At 37.5% G+C, this 18756-nt stretch overlaps 1 protein-coding gene across 1 annotated transcript in view; it reads right to left on the reverse strand.

The window, feature by feature from the left end:
• Nucleotides 1-18756, reverse strand: part of CDH12 (cadherin 12, type 2 (N-cadherin 2)) — a 187870-nt gene that overhangs the window by 123444 nt on the left and 45670 nt on the right. Inside the window, exon 2 of the mRNA XM_009324518.1 lies at nucleotides 17081-17375. Coding sequence (XP_009322793.1) covers nucleotides 17081-17375 — 295 coding nt within the window. The remainder of the gene's footprint in view (nucleotides 1-17080; nucleotides 17376-18756) is intronic.

Genomic DNA, 18756 nt, shown 5'->3' on the forward strand with positions numbered 1-18756 from the left:
CTTCCAGCTTCTTCCTCCCTGTCCTGAGTTCCTCCTGCCACCTAGGGTGGCTCTCCCCCCTCCCTTTCCTGCCTCTTGAGTGCTGTCAAAAGCTTACACTGATCAAACAGCAGCAGTAGAAGTTATTCCTTCTTCATGGAGAGTTATCCCTGGGTAAAATGACAAACAACAGGCCAGGTCAGCATTTCCACTCATGGATCCTATTACATTGCTCCATGGCCCAAATATTTTGGGTAAGCACCCCCTTGGAGCCATCTAAAATATGAATGAAAGCCTGGCTTCAAGAGAAACCTTTAAGAATATAACTATTCAGCAAACCACTTAGGCATGTGGTTAATTTAAAGAACACTTAAAAGTCCTGAAGCCAATGAGACCAAATAATTATACACAAAAAAAGGTAGTTGGAATTTATTATTGGAGTGACTGAAGGTTATATGGTAATATAGTAGGTATTTTCATTCCCTTAATGCATGGTCATTCCTTTGTCATGTTCTTCTGTTCCTTATCCATAGCCAAAAGTTTAGGGGCATAACTGGTAGCCAGAAAGCTCTGAGGAAAAATCTAAGCTGTAACACAGTAACTTTCCTTACCTGCTCATTTTCCCAGCTGTAAAATATAAGCAGAAAACATTTGCCTTCCCCTGTTATCACTGCACTATGGACAGACAAATTTTTATTACAACATTTAAAACAATTCTTTGTTGAGAAGAATTTCTCTTATTTGAGAATTCTGTGGCATCACTCCGCTTAGTAAGTTGACATCTTGCAAACACCAGTGACTACAATATAGCCTTCTCCTGGCGTCAGTCAAGGCATACACAGCTATGTATATATACATTTTCCAAATATTTCACTTGTAATCTGTTTTTTAAAAAGAAACACATTGAAAAATTATTATTTCCATAATTCAAATACCTGAACTTTGAAAAGAAAGAGTAGAATCAGACACTGACGCTAAATTCAGTTGTTTTCAAAATCTAAAGGAATAAGCCGCTGCTGCTTCAGTGTGCTCCTTCTCTCTCTAGCAAAGCTGCAACATTATTTTTTTAATTTTAATTTTAAGCTCTTGTAGCTTATTTGAGGGCTTCTTTAATACCTCAATTCTATTGCTACACATTATACTCTTTAAACAAGACAGAAGACAAAAAAAGACCAGTACAACATGCAAATGAATTGTGACTATATATACATGTATAACTACACGTATTTCAATATTTGTATGGCACAGCTATAATACAGAAAATTTTAATTAAAGATGATACAAAATGCTTAACTCTGTACTTCTTGCTGTTGAAATGATCAAGGTAGAAACTCCACAATTCTTACCAGGTAGGAGTTTGAATCATTTACTCGTTAGAGTTATTCTGAGCCTGATCTGGGATTTTTTCCCCTGATTTGCATTTCTCTCTCTATTTTGATGATCAGAATCACTTGTCTCTGCAGACCAGAAAAAAAGCAATGCTTAAGTTGGCATCACTGGCCAAAAAAAAAAAAAAAAAAAAAAAAAAAAAAAAAAAAAAAAAAAAAAAAAAGAAAGAGAGAACAAAAATCAGACTAAGGAAAGATAAAAGTCAAGATAAAAAAAAAAGAAAAAGAGAACAAAAATCAGACTAAGGAAAGATAAAATTCAAATGGTAAAGACAGACCATATTTGACTGTTGTCCAGGCTGAAGTGCAGTTTCACCCTTCTTTGACTGTAGTGAGGATTCTGTTCTAGAAATTTGCCTTTCTATGCCAGCCCTCCCCAACTTCTTTATGTTTATTCATAAATTCTAAAACCTGTGAGATAAACAAGCCTTGATATGCATACAATTCTGAACTTGTGAAAAATCAAAGCTAAAATTGAATGCACCTAAATACAGCCTAGATATCTTACAACTTATTGCTTAGCTTGTAAAAAAAGGAGTTTTAAATTTCTTAGGAAAATATTTGCTTAACATTTGTTGTGTTACTGTTTTACAGACAAACCTGTAAATTTCTAAGATGTGGGCTATAAATTTATTTTTAGACAGCTAGACCTTCATTTTAATCACTGAAATGAACTGGAGTATTTTTATGGCTGGAAGTTGAATCACACCACTAGAATTCTGTCTATAGTTGCTCAAACTATTCCATTTTCAACCCTGTTTCTAAATTAAAATAAAACAAAATACTGGAATATATTATGGTGCTGATTTTCTATAACTTGATTATTTCCTGACTGGTTGCTCAGAACAAAGCTACAGGAAAAAAGTATGCCATTCTTCCTGCAAAATGTCAATATAACAACAACAACAACAACAACAACAACAACAACAACAAATATGATCATAATAAAACCCCAGACCCTAAATGACACTTCTTTTGACACCCATTCACATACTTAACAATAGGAGGAGATTTTCCAACTATCACAGCCCGTCAGTCTTTCAGTACTACATCAGTTGGAGGCTGGATACAGATCATTATTTAAAGGATCTGTATTAGTTTTTCATAATCCATGCACAGTCCTTCCCACATACGTAAAGACAGACAACATGGTTATCATCTTAACTCACTAAACTAATCATGCTCAGATTTTTTAATGAGCATTAAACTCTTATCCTGTTATTCACCTATGAGCTACTTCCTAGCTTTTTATTCCATATTTTTTCTATTCCTCAACTTATTTTTTTTCCTAACTCCTTCACAAACATATTAAAAAAGACATACTATTTTTTAAGGTGAATTTCCCATATTTGCCTTGCACATACACCCTCGTCTGTGGTTTCTCAGTTCTGGTAACATATATGCATTAGGAAACAAGCTCTGCAATGAATATTCCTTCTCAGTTTTCACCACCTTCAAGACTACACCTATAAAACAGAGAAGCAACATTACACATTGCTTTTATACATAACAACCACAGCGCAGAGATGCTGAGGGCATGAATCATAAAAAGAGCCACTGCAAAATGCAATAAACCCAGATGCAGTCTTTCTTCTACCTGGTGTTATTTAGATGCCTAACAATAAGTTCCATACAAGTGAGCTTGTTAGTGAAAAGGTGCTGTAGCCTGTAAGAAACACCAATGAGAAAAGTTGCATCCTAGATACCTTCTTTCTCAGAAATCATTTACTGGGGAAAAGCAATTTTGAACTGTCTTCTGTATTAACAGCTTAAACAAACCTTATTCTGACAAAATTCAGAAGCAGATGATGGTCCCTCCTGAATGACAAGTGGATGCATAAGATACAGATTAAGTCACTCTTCTGTTATATGGTGGTTGAATACTTATCTCCTACCTCTTAAGTGAGTGCTCAGACCATCACTCTCTTGAAGAAGGAGGAAGCTGATCTGTTTTATATAGGATCATTAAATATTCATCAGGCCAAAAGGGAGAAAGACTAAGAAAAGCTCTCTGGCCTGGTGCTTAAAACATGAGGAGGGTTTTTTTAAAAAAGGAAAGGATTAAAGCTGCAACTGCAGCATCTTCTGTGAGTTTTCTACCTACCTCACTGCAAAATCAAAACCATATAAACTCTCTTCCAGCCACATTTTGCATGGGATGTAACTCTGAACTCTGAAAATGTCACTGACTGGCTTCTGAAAAAGAATTAAGTATACCTACTTTATGATTTCTGACAGCGCTTAGGCCTTAATTGGCATCTAGCTGCTCAGCAGCATAAAGTTCACATGGTTCTGTGCGCAAGCAGATTGGGGACAGGCTTAGGTGACATTTTAGGCACCCATGAAACAACTTGATAGAAATGTACTTTTTTCCAGGTTCAGGCAGGTACTAAGATAATTCATTTCGAATTAGACAGATAAACCCATGTGGACATCTAACCCTGCATGGCATACCCCGAATCACTTACTGTAGTAGTGCTGAATTTGATCTATGTCTGATATGGTTGGGCTCCGGAGATATTGCTTGGACTACCTGTCCAAATTTCCAGAACATTTTGGTTCACTTTTATAATGTATGTCAGAAAAATTTAAGTGCCTATACCTTAGGAATTCTCAGCATTTCTTGAGGAACTTGGTGGTACAGGTCAAGCTATTCAAAGCTATTTGGGAGTCTAAAGACCGACTAGGGTTTTCAAAGCCATTTACGTGCTCTGCACTTGGTGATATCACGAAAAAAAAAAAAAAACAAACCCACAAGATGCCTATAAAACTCCTGCAGTGCCATGTTACCTTTACAAATCTGGCCTGAGTGTGCTGATAAAAAACATTCACTAACAAGATCTTACTAACAAGTCTAAAACCTGTACTGTTAATGAGATCAGTACTGACATGACGCACACTGTGTCCACAAGGAAGTCAACACTCAAATCATAAAACACATTTGCAACATGGGCAGGGAAGGTCATGTGGGCTTTAATGTAGGCAGTCTGGGTAACAGTAGCACTGGAAATGAACTGTTAGGACATCTCTGCAAGGCAGCTGGTGAGTTAGTATCCCAAAGTCCCTTGTACTACACTGCCATAAAACCTATCTTGTCGTCACTGTAACTGTCCCCCTGTGCTACCCTGTCACGGTTTAACCTCAGTCGGCAGCTGAGCACCACACAGCCGCTCGCTCAGTCCCCTCCCCACCCGGTGGGATGGCGGAGAGAATTGGAAGAGTAGAAGTGAGAAAAACTCGTAGATTGAGATAAAAACAGTTTAATAATTGAAATAAAATAATGATAACAACAACAACAATAATAATAATGTAATAATGATAATAATAATAATAATACACAAAGCAAGTGATGCACAGTGCAATTGCTCACCACCCACTGACCAATGCCCAGCCAGTCCCCGAGCAGCGGCCCCCCCGGCCAGCTTTCCCCAGTTTATGTACTGAGCATGACGTCACATGGCATGGAATGTCCCTTTGGCCAGTTTGGCTGTGCCCCCTCCCAGCTTCTTGTGCCCCTCCAGCCTTCTCAGTTGGCAGAGCATGGGAAGCTGAAAAGTCCTTGGCTAGTGTAAGCACTACCTAGCAACAACTAAAACATTGGTGTGTTATCAACATTGTTCTCATCCTAAATCCAAAACACAGCACTGTACCAGCTACTAGGAAGGAAATTAACTCTATCCCTGCCGAAACCAGGACATACCCAAAGCAAATCGATAAAGGTGGCTAAAACATAAAGCATCCAGATTGCAGTATAAGTATTACTGAACTGCCACAACTTCAGCTCTACAGTAAATCAGTAGGATATGCTGGTGCAGTTCTTATCCCATATTGTTCCTTTAAATCAGCAGTTCAGAGATCTCTTATTGCTGTGCAGTGGCCCAAAGAAAGGATTCCTTCTTTACAACTTGCCAGTTCAATTATCAGCTTCATATGGATTTTGGAATTTAAGGAGCTGATGCCTTGCTGCCATGTTTTGATTCAGGCAGGCAGTCTGACATCTTGGCACCTTTCAGGTCATTTATGAAAGATTTTCTTTAGAAAGAAAGGCTAGAATTTGATTTTGTTTAGTTGTTACAAAGAAAAACTAATGCAGGAACTGATTATCCCTTATTTTATGTTGGAACAATTCCTAATACACCGGTGTTTGAATCTGGGTTGTGGCAAATAAAAGCAGCACTTTACAGATGTTCAGCCACTGCCTCCCTTCCACAAATGTTAACAGTTCCCCTCCTTATTCCCCCACCAGTATTGCAAATAAAACTATCAAACACAGTTCTTTAATATATCATAGTAAAGCTATTTTTTCTACTCAACCAGGATAAGAATTTTTTTTCCCCCCTGCTGTATTAGCAACTAGATGATCTTTTGAAGGCACACAAGATCATCCTCTGTTTGAACAGCGAGGTGCTATGTCTCACTGGATTATGCTCAGTGATTAATATTGGTTTAGGACTTAAAATCTGTGAACAGAGGATTCATTCAGAATCACATGCAAGAGCCATGAAAGAACCCCAGGACTATCAAACATCTGCTGAAAACTGTCTGACAGGGTTTGGTTTGTGTTCAGGCATGAGGTGTTATAGAGTGAAAGCAGCAAGAAAAAGGGGATGAATTTGGAGCTACTGAACCAGAGAAGTACCAAGTGGGGCTGATAATTTGAGCATCTGTGTCTGTATCATCTCTTGCAAGACCATAAATTGCAGGCTTGAGCACTTGAACCTGCCCTTCAGGCATCTTTCTCATCTGAATTCTCTCAAGACTGTTGAAAATATTGATTACCATTGCCCTATCGCTAAAAGGACATCAGAAATAAAGAGGACTTAGAGGCAAGCAGTGAAAGTGATTGAGACATGAAAAGTTTTCCACATAGAAATTTAAAGATTTCATCTGTTTAATCTAGAAATGAGACAAATAGACAGGGCATGATAGAGGTGTATATAGTAGTTAGGACTATACCAAAGCTAAATTATCTGTTCCTATTAATCTTTTATCTTCCAGACTGAAAGACAAAAAATGTTAAAAATAGGAAAAGGAAATGCTTTGTAGAATGACATGATTGACTGAGAGAATGTACAGTCACTAGACCTAAAAAATGGGGATTAGACAAGTATTTGACATGCTTGTGAACTCTAACAACAACCCTTTTTAACAGAGTTAATAAATAAATAAATAAATAAATAAGGTGTGCTTAGATAAAACCTACCCCCAAATAGACTGTGACATAATAATCTACCTAAATGTGTGTTTACCTTTCTCCTGGCCTCTACTTCTGGCCATTTGCAGAGACAGGAGGATAGATAGGCTTCTAAGGTGATGTTCCTACAATATGGGAAAATTAGCTACGTAATTATGTTTCAAATAAGTTAGGATACTGCTTTAGATCAGAACAAATGGTAAAATTGATGCTTGCTGTACTAACAGCAGTAAACACAGATGGAAGATGAAGGGTATGATTGAGGAGATACTCTCCAGCTGTAGATATCCTGACATGGTTATTACTGGATTGACTGTTGGGATTCATGTTATCCTTCATCAGTTAGAATCTCTATGGGATGACTAGCAGTCAACCAATTATTTCCAGTGAAAATCATCAGTTGCAAACAATTGTGTACCAAGATGTAAATGGTTAGTTGAAATTACATCTCTGAGGGCATCTGCAACATTCTCCGCCGATGACTGATGCAGATTGCTGTGTCAGGCAGTCCTTGCTGGAGGACCCTTGCCTGCTTCATGTTGTTTCCCTGCTCCCTCAAGACTGCTCTATAGTCTCACTCATACCTTGAGTGTCATTTATTTATGAATTAATATCATTTAAGCTTCTTATGAAAATAAAAGGATGGTCCTGAAGTCTGTTAACAGAAACCATAGCAGTCTCTTTAGGAGTGCCAGTCTGAATCAAGTCCAAGGCAGTATTAAAAGTGTTACATTTCTCTCCAGTAGCTCCTGAAATGAAATCTGTACAGTTTGTAAAGCTTTTCCTTTTCCTCTGCTATCATTCTTTACTTTCACACCTGCCTGAAATCAGCACCAATCTCTATTTCCAGTCTTCTCCTCTCTAACCCTCAATGATTTCACTTTTACTTCTGGCTTCTGCACAGAAGGTCCCCACACATAACTGGTAAGGATGTCTGGACAGTGGAATATTACTTTACTGGGATATTTTGGATAGTTTTGGCCTTTCATTTCATCCTGCTTCACTCTAGAAAAAAAATATTTATGCACTCCAGAAAACAATATCGGCACTGCTGAGTTTTTAGCAAAGAGGACAGTTTGTTTCATTTCCATTGATCTTCTTCCTATGTAGTTATGACCTGTTTAGCTTGCAGGCTGACTAGCTTGTCTGGGAAGCATGGCAACCTGCCTTGGCATCAACTGTGTGGCAGAGAAATCAGGGAACAGACAAAGCCGCCAGGTTCCCAGCTCCAGAGAAGGCTGCCTGGCCTACGGGTTCCCAGCCAGCCAGTGCTTGGCATGTCAGGTTGATATAAAGAATGCTCCTCTACTAATTTGGGAACCACTTGTTTAATTTGCCAGTCACCAGCTAACCTGGGGGATGACTCATCAGGCAGCCATCTGTTTTTTCCTAAAAAGTTTTGACAGAATTACATATTTGCATCTTTCAGCTCTACAGAAACTTAGCAAAACTGGCTCTTGTGGAAAGGTTTCAACCAGCTCTGTCAGGACCCTTGTTGATCAAAGGCTGGAGGGACGTCAGGCTTATGTTCCCATAAGATCTTTAATGGTTCCTTAGTTAGGAAAAACCTACAGTGTATGGACAGACATTGGGCTGGATTGCCCATCTATGCTGCTCCTTACTACAAATAAGGAGAAACGTTAAGTATCTAAGATTCATTAAATCCAAGGTCGACAGACAGGTACACTTACTAATTGGCTGACATGCCATTTAAAGATACTCTAGTATGTGCTGTTCCTCATTCTGCAGATATTTTCAGACCTCTGTTTTATGCAGATTTTTTTTTTTCCTAAGGTATTATTTTTATCTGCAGTGTCTTTGCTGTAGACTTAAAGCCTTATGGGATTCCCTAAACAGAGAATAATTTGTCCTTAACAGAATATTTGTGATCAGTGATTTTTTTCTCTTAGCTCTTGTTAAGCCAGATTCTCATGAACACTTTTCTTATCACTCCAGACCTTCCTAGGATTACATCTAATTTGCCACATGGAGTTATTTCTGCACACAGAATTAAAGCCCTTAATCATATTTGGTTTAGTGACTCCCATTTGTTTAGCAATCTTGAGACTATTTTGCCTTCTGTTTTGTCCTCCTCTAGGGCTTATGGTGACTTGATTGATTCACACAATCCATCAGTGACTGATTTCTTAGACCAGTTATCTTAGTACAAAATATCACTCGTGTCTGCTTTTATTATTTTGGTTTACTGCAGTTATACACAAAAATGGGGGAGAAGAACACTAGATATGCACACATTGTCCATGCAAAATATCCATAAAAATCAATTTTAATTTTGGCCTGTTCTTATTACCTGCAGTGTCTTTAGGAGAAGATGGCTAGGACATGAATACTTGTCATAAATGAAGAGCTGCCTTGTGCCAGTGAAACCTTGCACTTGTTTCTTCTGTGAAAAATTATAAATAGAACTGAGTTTATAAGAAAAAAATAACTCAGTGGCTGGAAAGCAACTTTAAAGAAAAATGATGTTCATAGCCATGCACGCAGTAGCTTGAAAAGCAGCTTTTATAAAACATATTTAATGTTTACAGTCACTCAGTGGCTGAGAACGGTAATACCTTTAAAATATGTTTAATGTTTAAAACCACTTGGTGGCCAAAAGAACAGCTCTTGCTGCAAAGATATTTAATGTTCAGAGTCATTCTGTGGTAAGGAAAGAGCAACTTCTTGTTAATTTTTAACATTTACAGCTGATCAGTGGCTACTAAAACAACTATCAATACAACATGTTTTATGTTTAGAGATACTATGTGCCTGTATAAAAACAAGTCCTACATCTCTCAATACTACACTAAAACATGCCAATATCTTTCCCTCAGCAATAGTATCATTGACAAAAAAATAACACATAATCCCAACAACTCTAATGCAATATATCTTGAACATAAAGATGATTATGCAAACCACAAGACAGTACCAATAATTACAAAGCTTCTCCTTATATACGAAAAGAATTAATACTCATCACCATTAAAATGACCAACATATACATTCAGAGCAAAACCAAATAGCTTAATTTTAATAAAGAAAGTATTGGTTGGTTAACCTAACAGAGGGATATGCATCAAAAGACTTGGGTGTGATGAAACATAAAATGTTATTTGATTTATGCTACTGAGCTGGAGTAAAGTCAGCGTGTGGATAGGAGCATAATGGCTTTATCTTCTGTGACATGAGTTTTTAACTTTGCCCACTTCCAGTTAAACACAACAAAGTAGGCCTGGATATACATGAAGTAAGACTTAAATGCTTTGTATGAATTCGGCACTGACACTGACATTTTGGGACTGTGAAACCAGCTAGCAGAAAGCATTTATCTAGCGTCTCACCTTTTTAACAGCAAAAGCTTCTCAGACATTTTGCTGTGTGCATGTTTGTACAGTCCTGTCACAGCTTTCATTCTACATAGATTCTCCCAGCTAACAGTATTTGCCAAATTTCCTTCTTTTGCTGACAATTTCCAACAGCCAGGCTGCATGAAATAAAACTCACAGTGAGTATGACAATAGCCACAATCCTTTAACCAAGCAAGCCTTCATTCACTGCATTGTTTTCTTCCTCCCTTTTGATCTAAAAGGGTTTTGTCTGTAAGGTTTTTCACAGTAGTTGAAGCTGCGTAGGTTGCCTAGTGATCTATCATAATGTCAAGAAACACTTTTGTTTCAAAAGCATTTACTGTCTACTTGTAATTTTCTCTCAACATTTCAGTGTTGGGTTTTTTTATTTTTATTTTGTTTTGGTTTGTATTTTTGTGCAATGCCCCTTACACATGGGAAAATACTCTTTGACAAAAGGCTAAGCAGCCATAACCTGTCTTTCCTTTTGCTCCTTCCATAAAACTCACCTTTCTCTACAGTGGCTATAAAACTTAGTCTGAAGATAAGTGCAGTAGCTGTTTTCACAATTAAAAAAAATGAATCAAAAAAACAAGATCTATAATTAACAAAACAGTTCTAAGTGAGAAACCGCTGAAACGTCCACTGTGATGGGTAAACTTCCATCCGACATAGCCCCAGGATGGAGAACTGAAAGGCAGTGATGGGACATGAATTTTTCTGAAAAGTGGTCTGTATGACCTAGGGCACCAGGTCTGACCAAGGCGATTGATGAATTTGTACACTCTGTAATAAAGATTACAGAGGACATGTAATAAATTAGAGGACATGTGGATATGACCCTGTAAGGGGAGAGTCAGTACAGTTTCGTGAAGGGAAGCTGCTTTACACAAAACCTGTTAAAACTATTGGGTGAATCAGTGAGTATATAGCCCTAGATTACTTGCATAGATAAACTATCTAAATTTCCAAAAAGCTTTCAGCAAGGTTCTTAACCAAAGGCTCTTTAAAAAAAAAAAAAAAAAAGATAGATTAAGAGAGAACAGCCTTTTCTAAGATAACATCCAAATAAAGATAAAAATCAAATAGTAGGAATAAATTGCCAGTCTTTATATGAGAGGTGGGTTGCCACTGGCATCTCACTTGGATCTGAACTCATAGGTTGTCAGTAAAAGAGAATATATAAGCAGGTGGCAGCTTGACAAAATGAAAGCTTGACTGCAAAGTGTTACAGGGGAATCTTAACATAACAAGTAACTGGGGATAGGGGATTTCACACTGAGAAATACAAAGAGGCATGGGAAAAAAATACCTTATCAGTACTTTCACAGAGGTGGGTTGTAGCTTGGTTACCTATTAACTCTTGATCTTGGGATCACTGTGGAAAATCCACCAAAGTTTTCATCTCAATGATCAACAGCGGACAAAAAAGGGAAAATGATTGATGGGAATTATTAGATAAGGAAAAGAGAATAAAAAAGAGAATAAACGAGAATATTCAAGATATTTGCATCTTGAATATGACATCCAATTCCCGTCATTGTCTCTAAGGACTCCATAACACCAGAAAGAAGCATGGAGACCAGAGTAGAGATGGAGGTGCTGCAGACAGGGGCTGACAGATTATATTACCAGTTATCTCTCCATGAGTGTCCGTAATACCATTCAAAAATCTTTCTGGCCTCTACAGATTCCCAAAGTAATATCTTCCGCAACAGCCTGGGTACGCTTTTGGAAGTCCTTAAAAATATTTCACCAGAAGCTAGGAATCTATATAAAGGGACGGATTGCTTAGTATTTGCTCCAATGCTTTATAATCCTTCTTTACCCAGCCTCTGCTCAGTGTAAGCTTCAGGCTAAACTCAGGCACACGGTACTAAGCTATGCCCAACCAGAATGCAGGTTCCTACCCACCAGTTCATCAGGTTAGTTTTCTACACATTGCAATCCTTTCACATGAAACTACATAGATGGGTATATTAAACACGTGTTCCATTTGTGAATGTATATATATAAGCCTTTGTCTATGTTTAGATATAAGCCAATGTTTAAATATAAGCCAATTAAGTATTCACTTCAGAAGGAAAACTGCCAGAAAATTTATAGAGACTATTTTTAGGCTGTCAGTACGATGGGAAGCAAATCCATAACACTCTTCAAGTAGCTGCCTTGTACCACGGAGGATACCCAGTAAAAATAACCTGATACCAACTTTCCAGTATCATTGACCATTTTAGTGTTACAAGGTAGTGTTACAATTGAGGCAGTTTCAAGTAGAATATTCAAGCCTAATCAGTAATACAGCTATTTAATGTGAACATATTCTATTACTTGTTAATTAATAACCAACAAGGCAGAATAATTGCCACGGTGATCTGGAGTTTGTAGAGCCCCCCTAAGCAATAAAGAGTTAATCTAGTGGAAAGGTATGAAATGAAATTGCCTAGGAAAGAACACATGGAATCTATATGTTATGGAATTGATAGGTTTAGTACAGCCCTAGCTGGTGTGTGTATAAGCATAGAGGAATAATGGAAATACCGTAGAAAACAATTAGTAAACTGTGACAGTAGAAGTTATAAATTTGTCACATGTAATACATATGATCAATTAAAATCAGCACAATTGGTGAAAGAAACGCATGAGAAATGCAGATGTATTTCTGTAAACATTTTTATGTATAAATATATAAAAATATATAATAAGATCTTTCACTGAATATGTGTTTAATGCTGGTATGCCCCTACTCTCAATCATCTGGACTGATAGCTTTAATAAGGGGATAACCTTGGTTTAAACTAACCATATATTTGCATGCTTACGTGAGCTATATTGCAACAGAAGCTGGCACAGCTGCCAGAAGCAGCAACAGAGTTGACTAAATTATACTTAAGGACAACATATTTTGCTAATACTAACTTACAAATGGGGAAATTACAACCCCCTTTTCAGTCCTCATACATAAATTTCCATTTCTGGTTTGTTCTACATTTTGGAACACATTAAATCAATACAATATTTTCAAATAAAGATATTGATAAAACCAACCCAATATCAGAAAAAAATATATTAAGAGTCCAGCCCTTAAGCTTTTATAAGTCTCTTATTAGGCATAGGATAATAGCATAGCAATCTCCGTTCTTAAAGTATTAGTTCTGTGTTGTAATCTGACTCCATCTGCTGAGTTTCTCTGCAGGGAATTTCACATCATTGTCCTTTCCAAAATAAATTCTTCACCATAAAGTATTCTGCACCCCATTTATTATGTGAGCAATACACTGTCAACTTTGGAGGTACCAATATCCTTCCTCAACAATACAGAAACTATGCACACTTAGAAAGTAACAGAAATAATGGAAGTCATAGATGGGTACAGTAGCCTGCCTGTTACACCAGTCGGTAACTGGTGTAAAAGAGGCTTTTCAAGAGAGTATCTTTTTTTTTTATATCTGTGATTGACTGTCCTCTCCATCACACATGAGCAGATTACAGTGCATGTATGGAAGGAGCGAGGCTAGCTGGCCATTCAAGCCTCTGGCATAAAACAGGTAGGCGTCCTAGTTTGTAGTGGGCTTAAATTAGAGTTTTAGAACACAGTAAACATCCTGCTAACATTTTTTTCTTAGTAAAATGCATATGAAAGAATTTGGCTCCCAGTAAAGAATGCACCTCTAAGTAAAAATGGCAATGCTAAAATTATCTCTTCTTCAGAAAAAGCTGAAAGATATGCATTACCATAATCTTTTTTAAGGAGTGGTATTGATGAGATGGAAAAACAAACAAACCCCGGTGTACTGAAATTGTAGAAGAAATTTTAACAGAACCTCAAAGTGGATTTGAAGGGAAAAAAAAATTCACCTAAAACATGCATGGAAAATAACACAACAAAGTTGTTACAAAATCTACCGTGAAAAACTTGGATGTGACAGATATGTCTAAATCATATCTATGTGCAGAAAACCAGATATTGAGGACCCTACAAATTTCCATCTTTTTATACCTTTTCCAGTAAAAAAATCACCAAGGTCCAACTTTATCATTGACATGCAATTCTATTATAACTCTGTGACTGGAATTCTGATTCCGGAGATGAATGCTACGGCATTTTTTCAGCCACCAAAGCTTCAGCGACAGCGATTAGTATGAAGGTCAGAGATGTTACAAAACTGAGAACACTGTAGCCATGAAAATTTCTAAAATGTGTGTAAGTGGTCTGAAGGACACTTTTCTTCCCAGGACTTCCCAGCCCCACGCAATCCTCTCTTATGGCTGCAGACTGTGGTACCTCAAGAGAGTTTTATACAATTCACTTTATTTCACTGTCCAAATGGAATACATACTGTGTGTTTACATTGGGTGTTAAGTCTTTATTAGCTACTTCTCCACTCCTCTATTCCCCTTTCAACATGAACTCTGGCATCCACATTTTGCTCCTTATTACCAATAACCTTAGGATAAACTACCAAACTGAGTAAACCTTTGCATGCAAGTGTCATGCAACAATAAAAGACAGAAAGTCACTAGTGACAAAAGCTTGTCAGGCTCACAGAAAAAACTAGCAAGAGGGGAAAAAAGTCATGTTATAGTGCATTTCCTACAACGGAAACAGTGCGCATGACTGCAGTTCATAACAAATACTGTTGTAAAAATATAGTAAGTGAAGTTTAGGACATTTGGGAATTGAAAACTGGCAACAAGAAAATGAGAGTGTAAAAAAATAGATAAGAGGAACAGTTTATCAGGGGTTTTGCCTAAGCCAAAACAACCATATGCTGCACCAGCTAAAAAATCAAAGTGATTTTCAATGTCAGCCTCAGGCAGTGGTAGGTCTAGGCATCTCTGTAGGTGCAACTAAATGGTACTGATGATAGGGAGCAGTAGTTTTAGATCCTCTGAGAAATCTCTGCTTGCATAAGGTAGCAAAAGCATTGATAAGAGAGAGCAAGAGAGTGGAGAGACCTACATCAGAGAAGGCACAATCTCCTGGCACATCACAGGCGACAGAAGGCATTTCTGGATATTTTTGCTGCAAGACAACCCAACAGTCAGAATTGTTATCTGCTTTAGTAACCACTAATTGGAGTTTAGGCCTCCATTTAAGGCACTATTTCCTTGCCTTGTCTTTACTGATCAATTTTCATCCATCTTTTATTTTTCTTATAGAGGAAAATAAAACCTGTTATGAATAAATCTTCTAGAGGTAGTGCACGTGACTGAATAAAGTGAGGATCAAGAGGATGCACTTTTGCCATGGCATCTACTGCTGTTTTTCTAAAGGAGAATAAATTGAAAAGCATTTCTTTTAAAATGCTGTATGCATGACACAGCACACTCAGTTGCATCTCATTTAGTCATGCAACTCCCAGTCAATGTAAAAGCCACAATGCGTGGCACACCTTGAAGAGAGTTTCCCATGAAATAAAACCACTGTTAGCATTTTGTCTGCTGCTGCGCACACATATTTGTGAAAATAAGAAAGGAAGATGGAGGGAGAGCAACAGAGTGAGAGAATGAATGCATGCACTGCATTCCACTATGTAAATAGCATTATTCATTGTTATTTTGGTCATTTCTCTCTGATCAAGTCTTAAAAACAATTTAACAACTAAACGTACATTCACTGGTGAGAAAATTTTATTCTGAACTTGCCACAGTAATAGACTTGACAATGTAACAAATGTTTTCCATCTATAAATAATATAACTGTAAGTAATATTATTAGGCATCTCTATAGGGGCAACAACAATAGTGCACCTAAACAGTGAATCTATAGATACACCTCTATGGGTGACTATAGTGAACTCATTTCTACACATGTATGAGGTTAACGTGATCATCTCTACATGTCTACTTATATCACATTTTATCACATTCTACCATGCTTTATCACAAAATTTAAAATACTATCTCATTAATTCCATATAGCAACTTGTATAGATAGCTAGTTGCCTCCCAGATTGTCTTTCAAAACATCACCATCTGAACTGCACAGCTGAAGGGGGAACAGGATCCCTTTGCACATTTCAGAGTCAGAAACCTTCCGAAACTGTTAGCATCTACAGGGAGTATTAAATGACTAGTACTGGCTTGTGAAGTACTGGGAAAAGACAGCTTAGGAGAGAAAATGGCAATAAGCTGAAACTAGCACTGGGAAGTTAAAGGCCTGCTAGCCCAGAATGAATTAATTCTGGTGCCCGCAGGGAAGCCCGAAGTGCCATCTGGCAGCAGGACACAAGCAGTGCGCTTGTGTTGCAAACACACTGCTCAGGACCACTGCAGAATCAGCCATTGGGCAGAGACCTGAAGGGCCCATTTAGTGTATTCTCCTGCTCCAAAGAAGGATCAATGTTCTTTATGTCTTTCCCAGCAAATGTCTATTGTGTTGTGAAAATTCTTCAAACAAAAACCTATTCCAGTGCTTCACCATCCTTACTACAGTCCACCTTTCTTTGGAGAAAATTATTCTCTCCCCTGTACACTAGCTTTTTGAAAGGGGGAGGAAAACAACATCAGTCTTCTCTTTTTTTTGACTTAAGAATCCAATGCACTCAATATTTTCTTGGACATTAGGTTTTTGAGACCTTGAGACAGTCTTGCTGAGCCTCTCTGACTCCTGTTCTTGCATTGTGGAGAGCCAGGTGAGGGCAATCGTTACTTTCAGCACCCACAGCGTAGCAGGGCTTAGATAAAGAATTGTCCCCTAATTCATAATTAGTGGATCATGCAGTGCTGTAGGAGTTTGACAGCCACAAAGACAAGAACAGTGAATGGCAAAATGCTGTTGTACCATCTAATTCTGTACAGCAAACAGTCAACATTAACTAGGAAGATAGGGGAACACACTTCATCATGTGAAATAACAGGTTTGGGGGTACACAGAACCCCTGGACCTTAGCATACCTGCCTTGAATATCTTTTTTTTTTTCTCCTCCTGTCCTCAGAGACTTAAAGTCACAAGCACCCTTTTGCAGGAGAATGAGTTTCTAAATAAGCAAATAAAGCTAAAACAAAACTGTAATCTCTATAGTTCTAGGCACAGAGCAAGACATTTCTAATTATAAGTTTCAGAAGTTATATTTTCATTTCAGCCTTCTCTTTCTTTCCTCACATTGAGACAATTAAGCAATAGGCAATTAGTTATGAAGTGTTTAAAGCTTCTTACTCACCCACTGGAGACATTTCTGGGACACTGGCAACATAAGGCCCATCCAGGAACTTTGGCTCATTATCATTAATGTCCTGCACTTTGATGATGAACTCTGATTCAGGCTCTAGTGGTTTCTTGGTGTCAACATCCACAGCCTGAGCCCGGAGTGTGTAGAAAGGTTTTTCTTCTCGATCTAGGCTCCTTATGGCATGAATGTCTCCTGTGGTCTCATCAATGGTAAAAACCGTGCCAGCACCATCTCCTGAAAGGGTATATTTAACAGTGCCCACTCCCTTGTCCAAGTCAGAATGAAGCTTGAGAACAAAAAGAAAAAAAAAAAAGGGGGAGGAAAACAACATTAATGGCTTTTTCTAGGCTGGAAGGCAATTATTATTTTTATTTTTTTCTCTTATGTAATAAAAGGCATTAGAGGAACCAATTTCATAAGTCCTTAACTGTCTCTAAGTGCATGCAAAAAATTGGGGTAGCATGTTATCTAGTATTTTTACCCCCATCTAGTACCCAGCACAGAGAGCATTTCAAGATTCTACCTGCTTTCTCCCATGAATACAGATCACTACTAAAACTGCAATGAAGCAGGGCTTTGGATTTGTTATAAACTGAAATTTAAGACCAAGGATGGAAAACCACCAATAACCACATCAAACAAACATGAGATGACATGAGAGAGTGTCAAAAGCTTTCACAGGCATTTGGCTTTCAGAGAAGTAGAAGGGAACTATCTAATTTTCATTTCACACACAAGAGCTTGACAGAATCCTAAAATCAAACTCAAAGTCAAACCTTGTTTAAAAAAGACAATATACACCTCTTAATTACAGTAAACGTTAAACAGAACTAAAAATACTACCTCTTTTACACAAATACTTGATCATTTGTTTCTGTCCTTTCTGAGATAGTCACATTGCAGACAGTGTGAAGCTAGGAGTTCTCTTGCTCATTGGAAGAATACAGAACTCAATCATTTCTGCCTTAAGTCAATTATTTCTGCCTTAAATACATGTTTTCCAGGCTGTTAGTATGTTAAATCTCTATTTCTAATTTGAAAAAATATTTCAATACAAGTTCTTGGATTTTTTTGTCCATACTATTATAATGTGGCCTTAAACACTATTTCATTGCAAGAATTTTTGAAATCAAAATACAGTATGATGAACTTCTTTCTCAGATGCCTTCATCTGTTTCATGCTCATCCTTTAAATACATCTAAAAGTTTTTAATAGATACTCAAGGTTACATCACTGATGCTGAAATAGCTTTTAAAATATTCCCCCTCTTGTTCCATCTAATGAGGACTAAAGAGATCTACTATAATGGACACAGGTTGGAATGGAGTTTTCAAGAGTGAATTCTCTTAAGCAGTATAGTAAAGCGATTATGGATATAGGCTTTATTTACATGATGTACTGCCCAAGGTGAAACACAATAGAGGAAACATGGGACATGAAAGGAGATTATGTAGAAAATGAATTACTGAGAAACTAAATGGTTTTGGTAATGGGGCAAGAAGCTAAGCTACAAAGAAAGAGGTAAAAGCAATTATTAACATTTATAGCTATTGCCTTGACATTGAAAATAGGTCCTTGTGACTGTGGAAGAGGTTATGGTTTGTGGGACAGAGCGAATGTGAACATAGTCTCTTCTTTGTCTACTTTTTCATCTCATCATTCCTGC

The sequence above is a fragment of the Pygoscelis adeliae genome, unplaced genomic scaffold, assembly GCF_000699105.1.
Source record: "Pygoscelis adeliae isolate BGI_AS28 unplaced genomic scaffold, ASM69910v1 Scaffold295, whole genome shotgun sequence".
Taxonomy (NCBI): Eukaryota; Metazoa; Chordata; class Aves; order Sphenisciformes; family Spheniscidae; genus Pygoscelis; species Pygoscelis adeliae.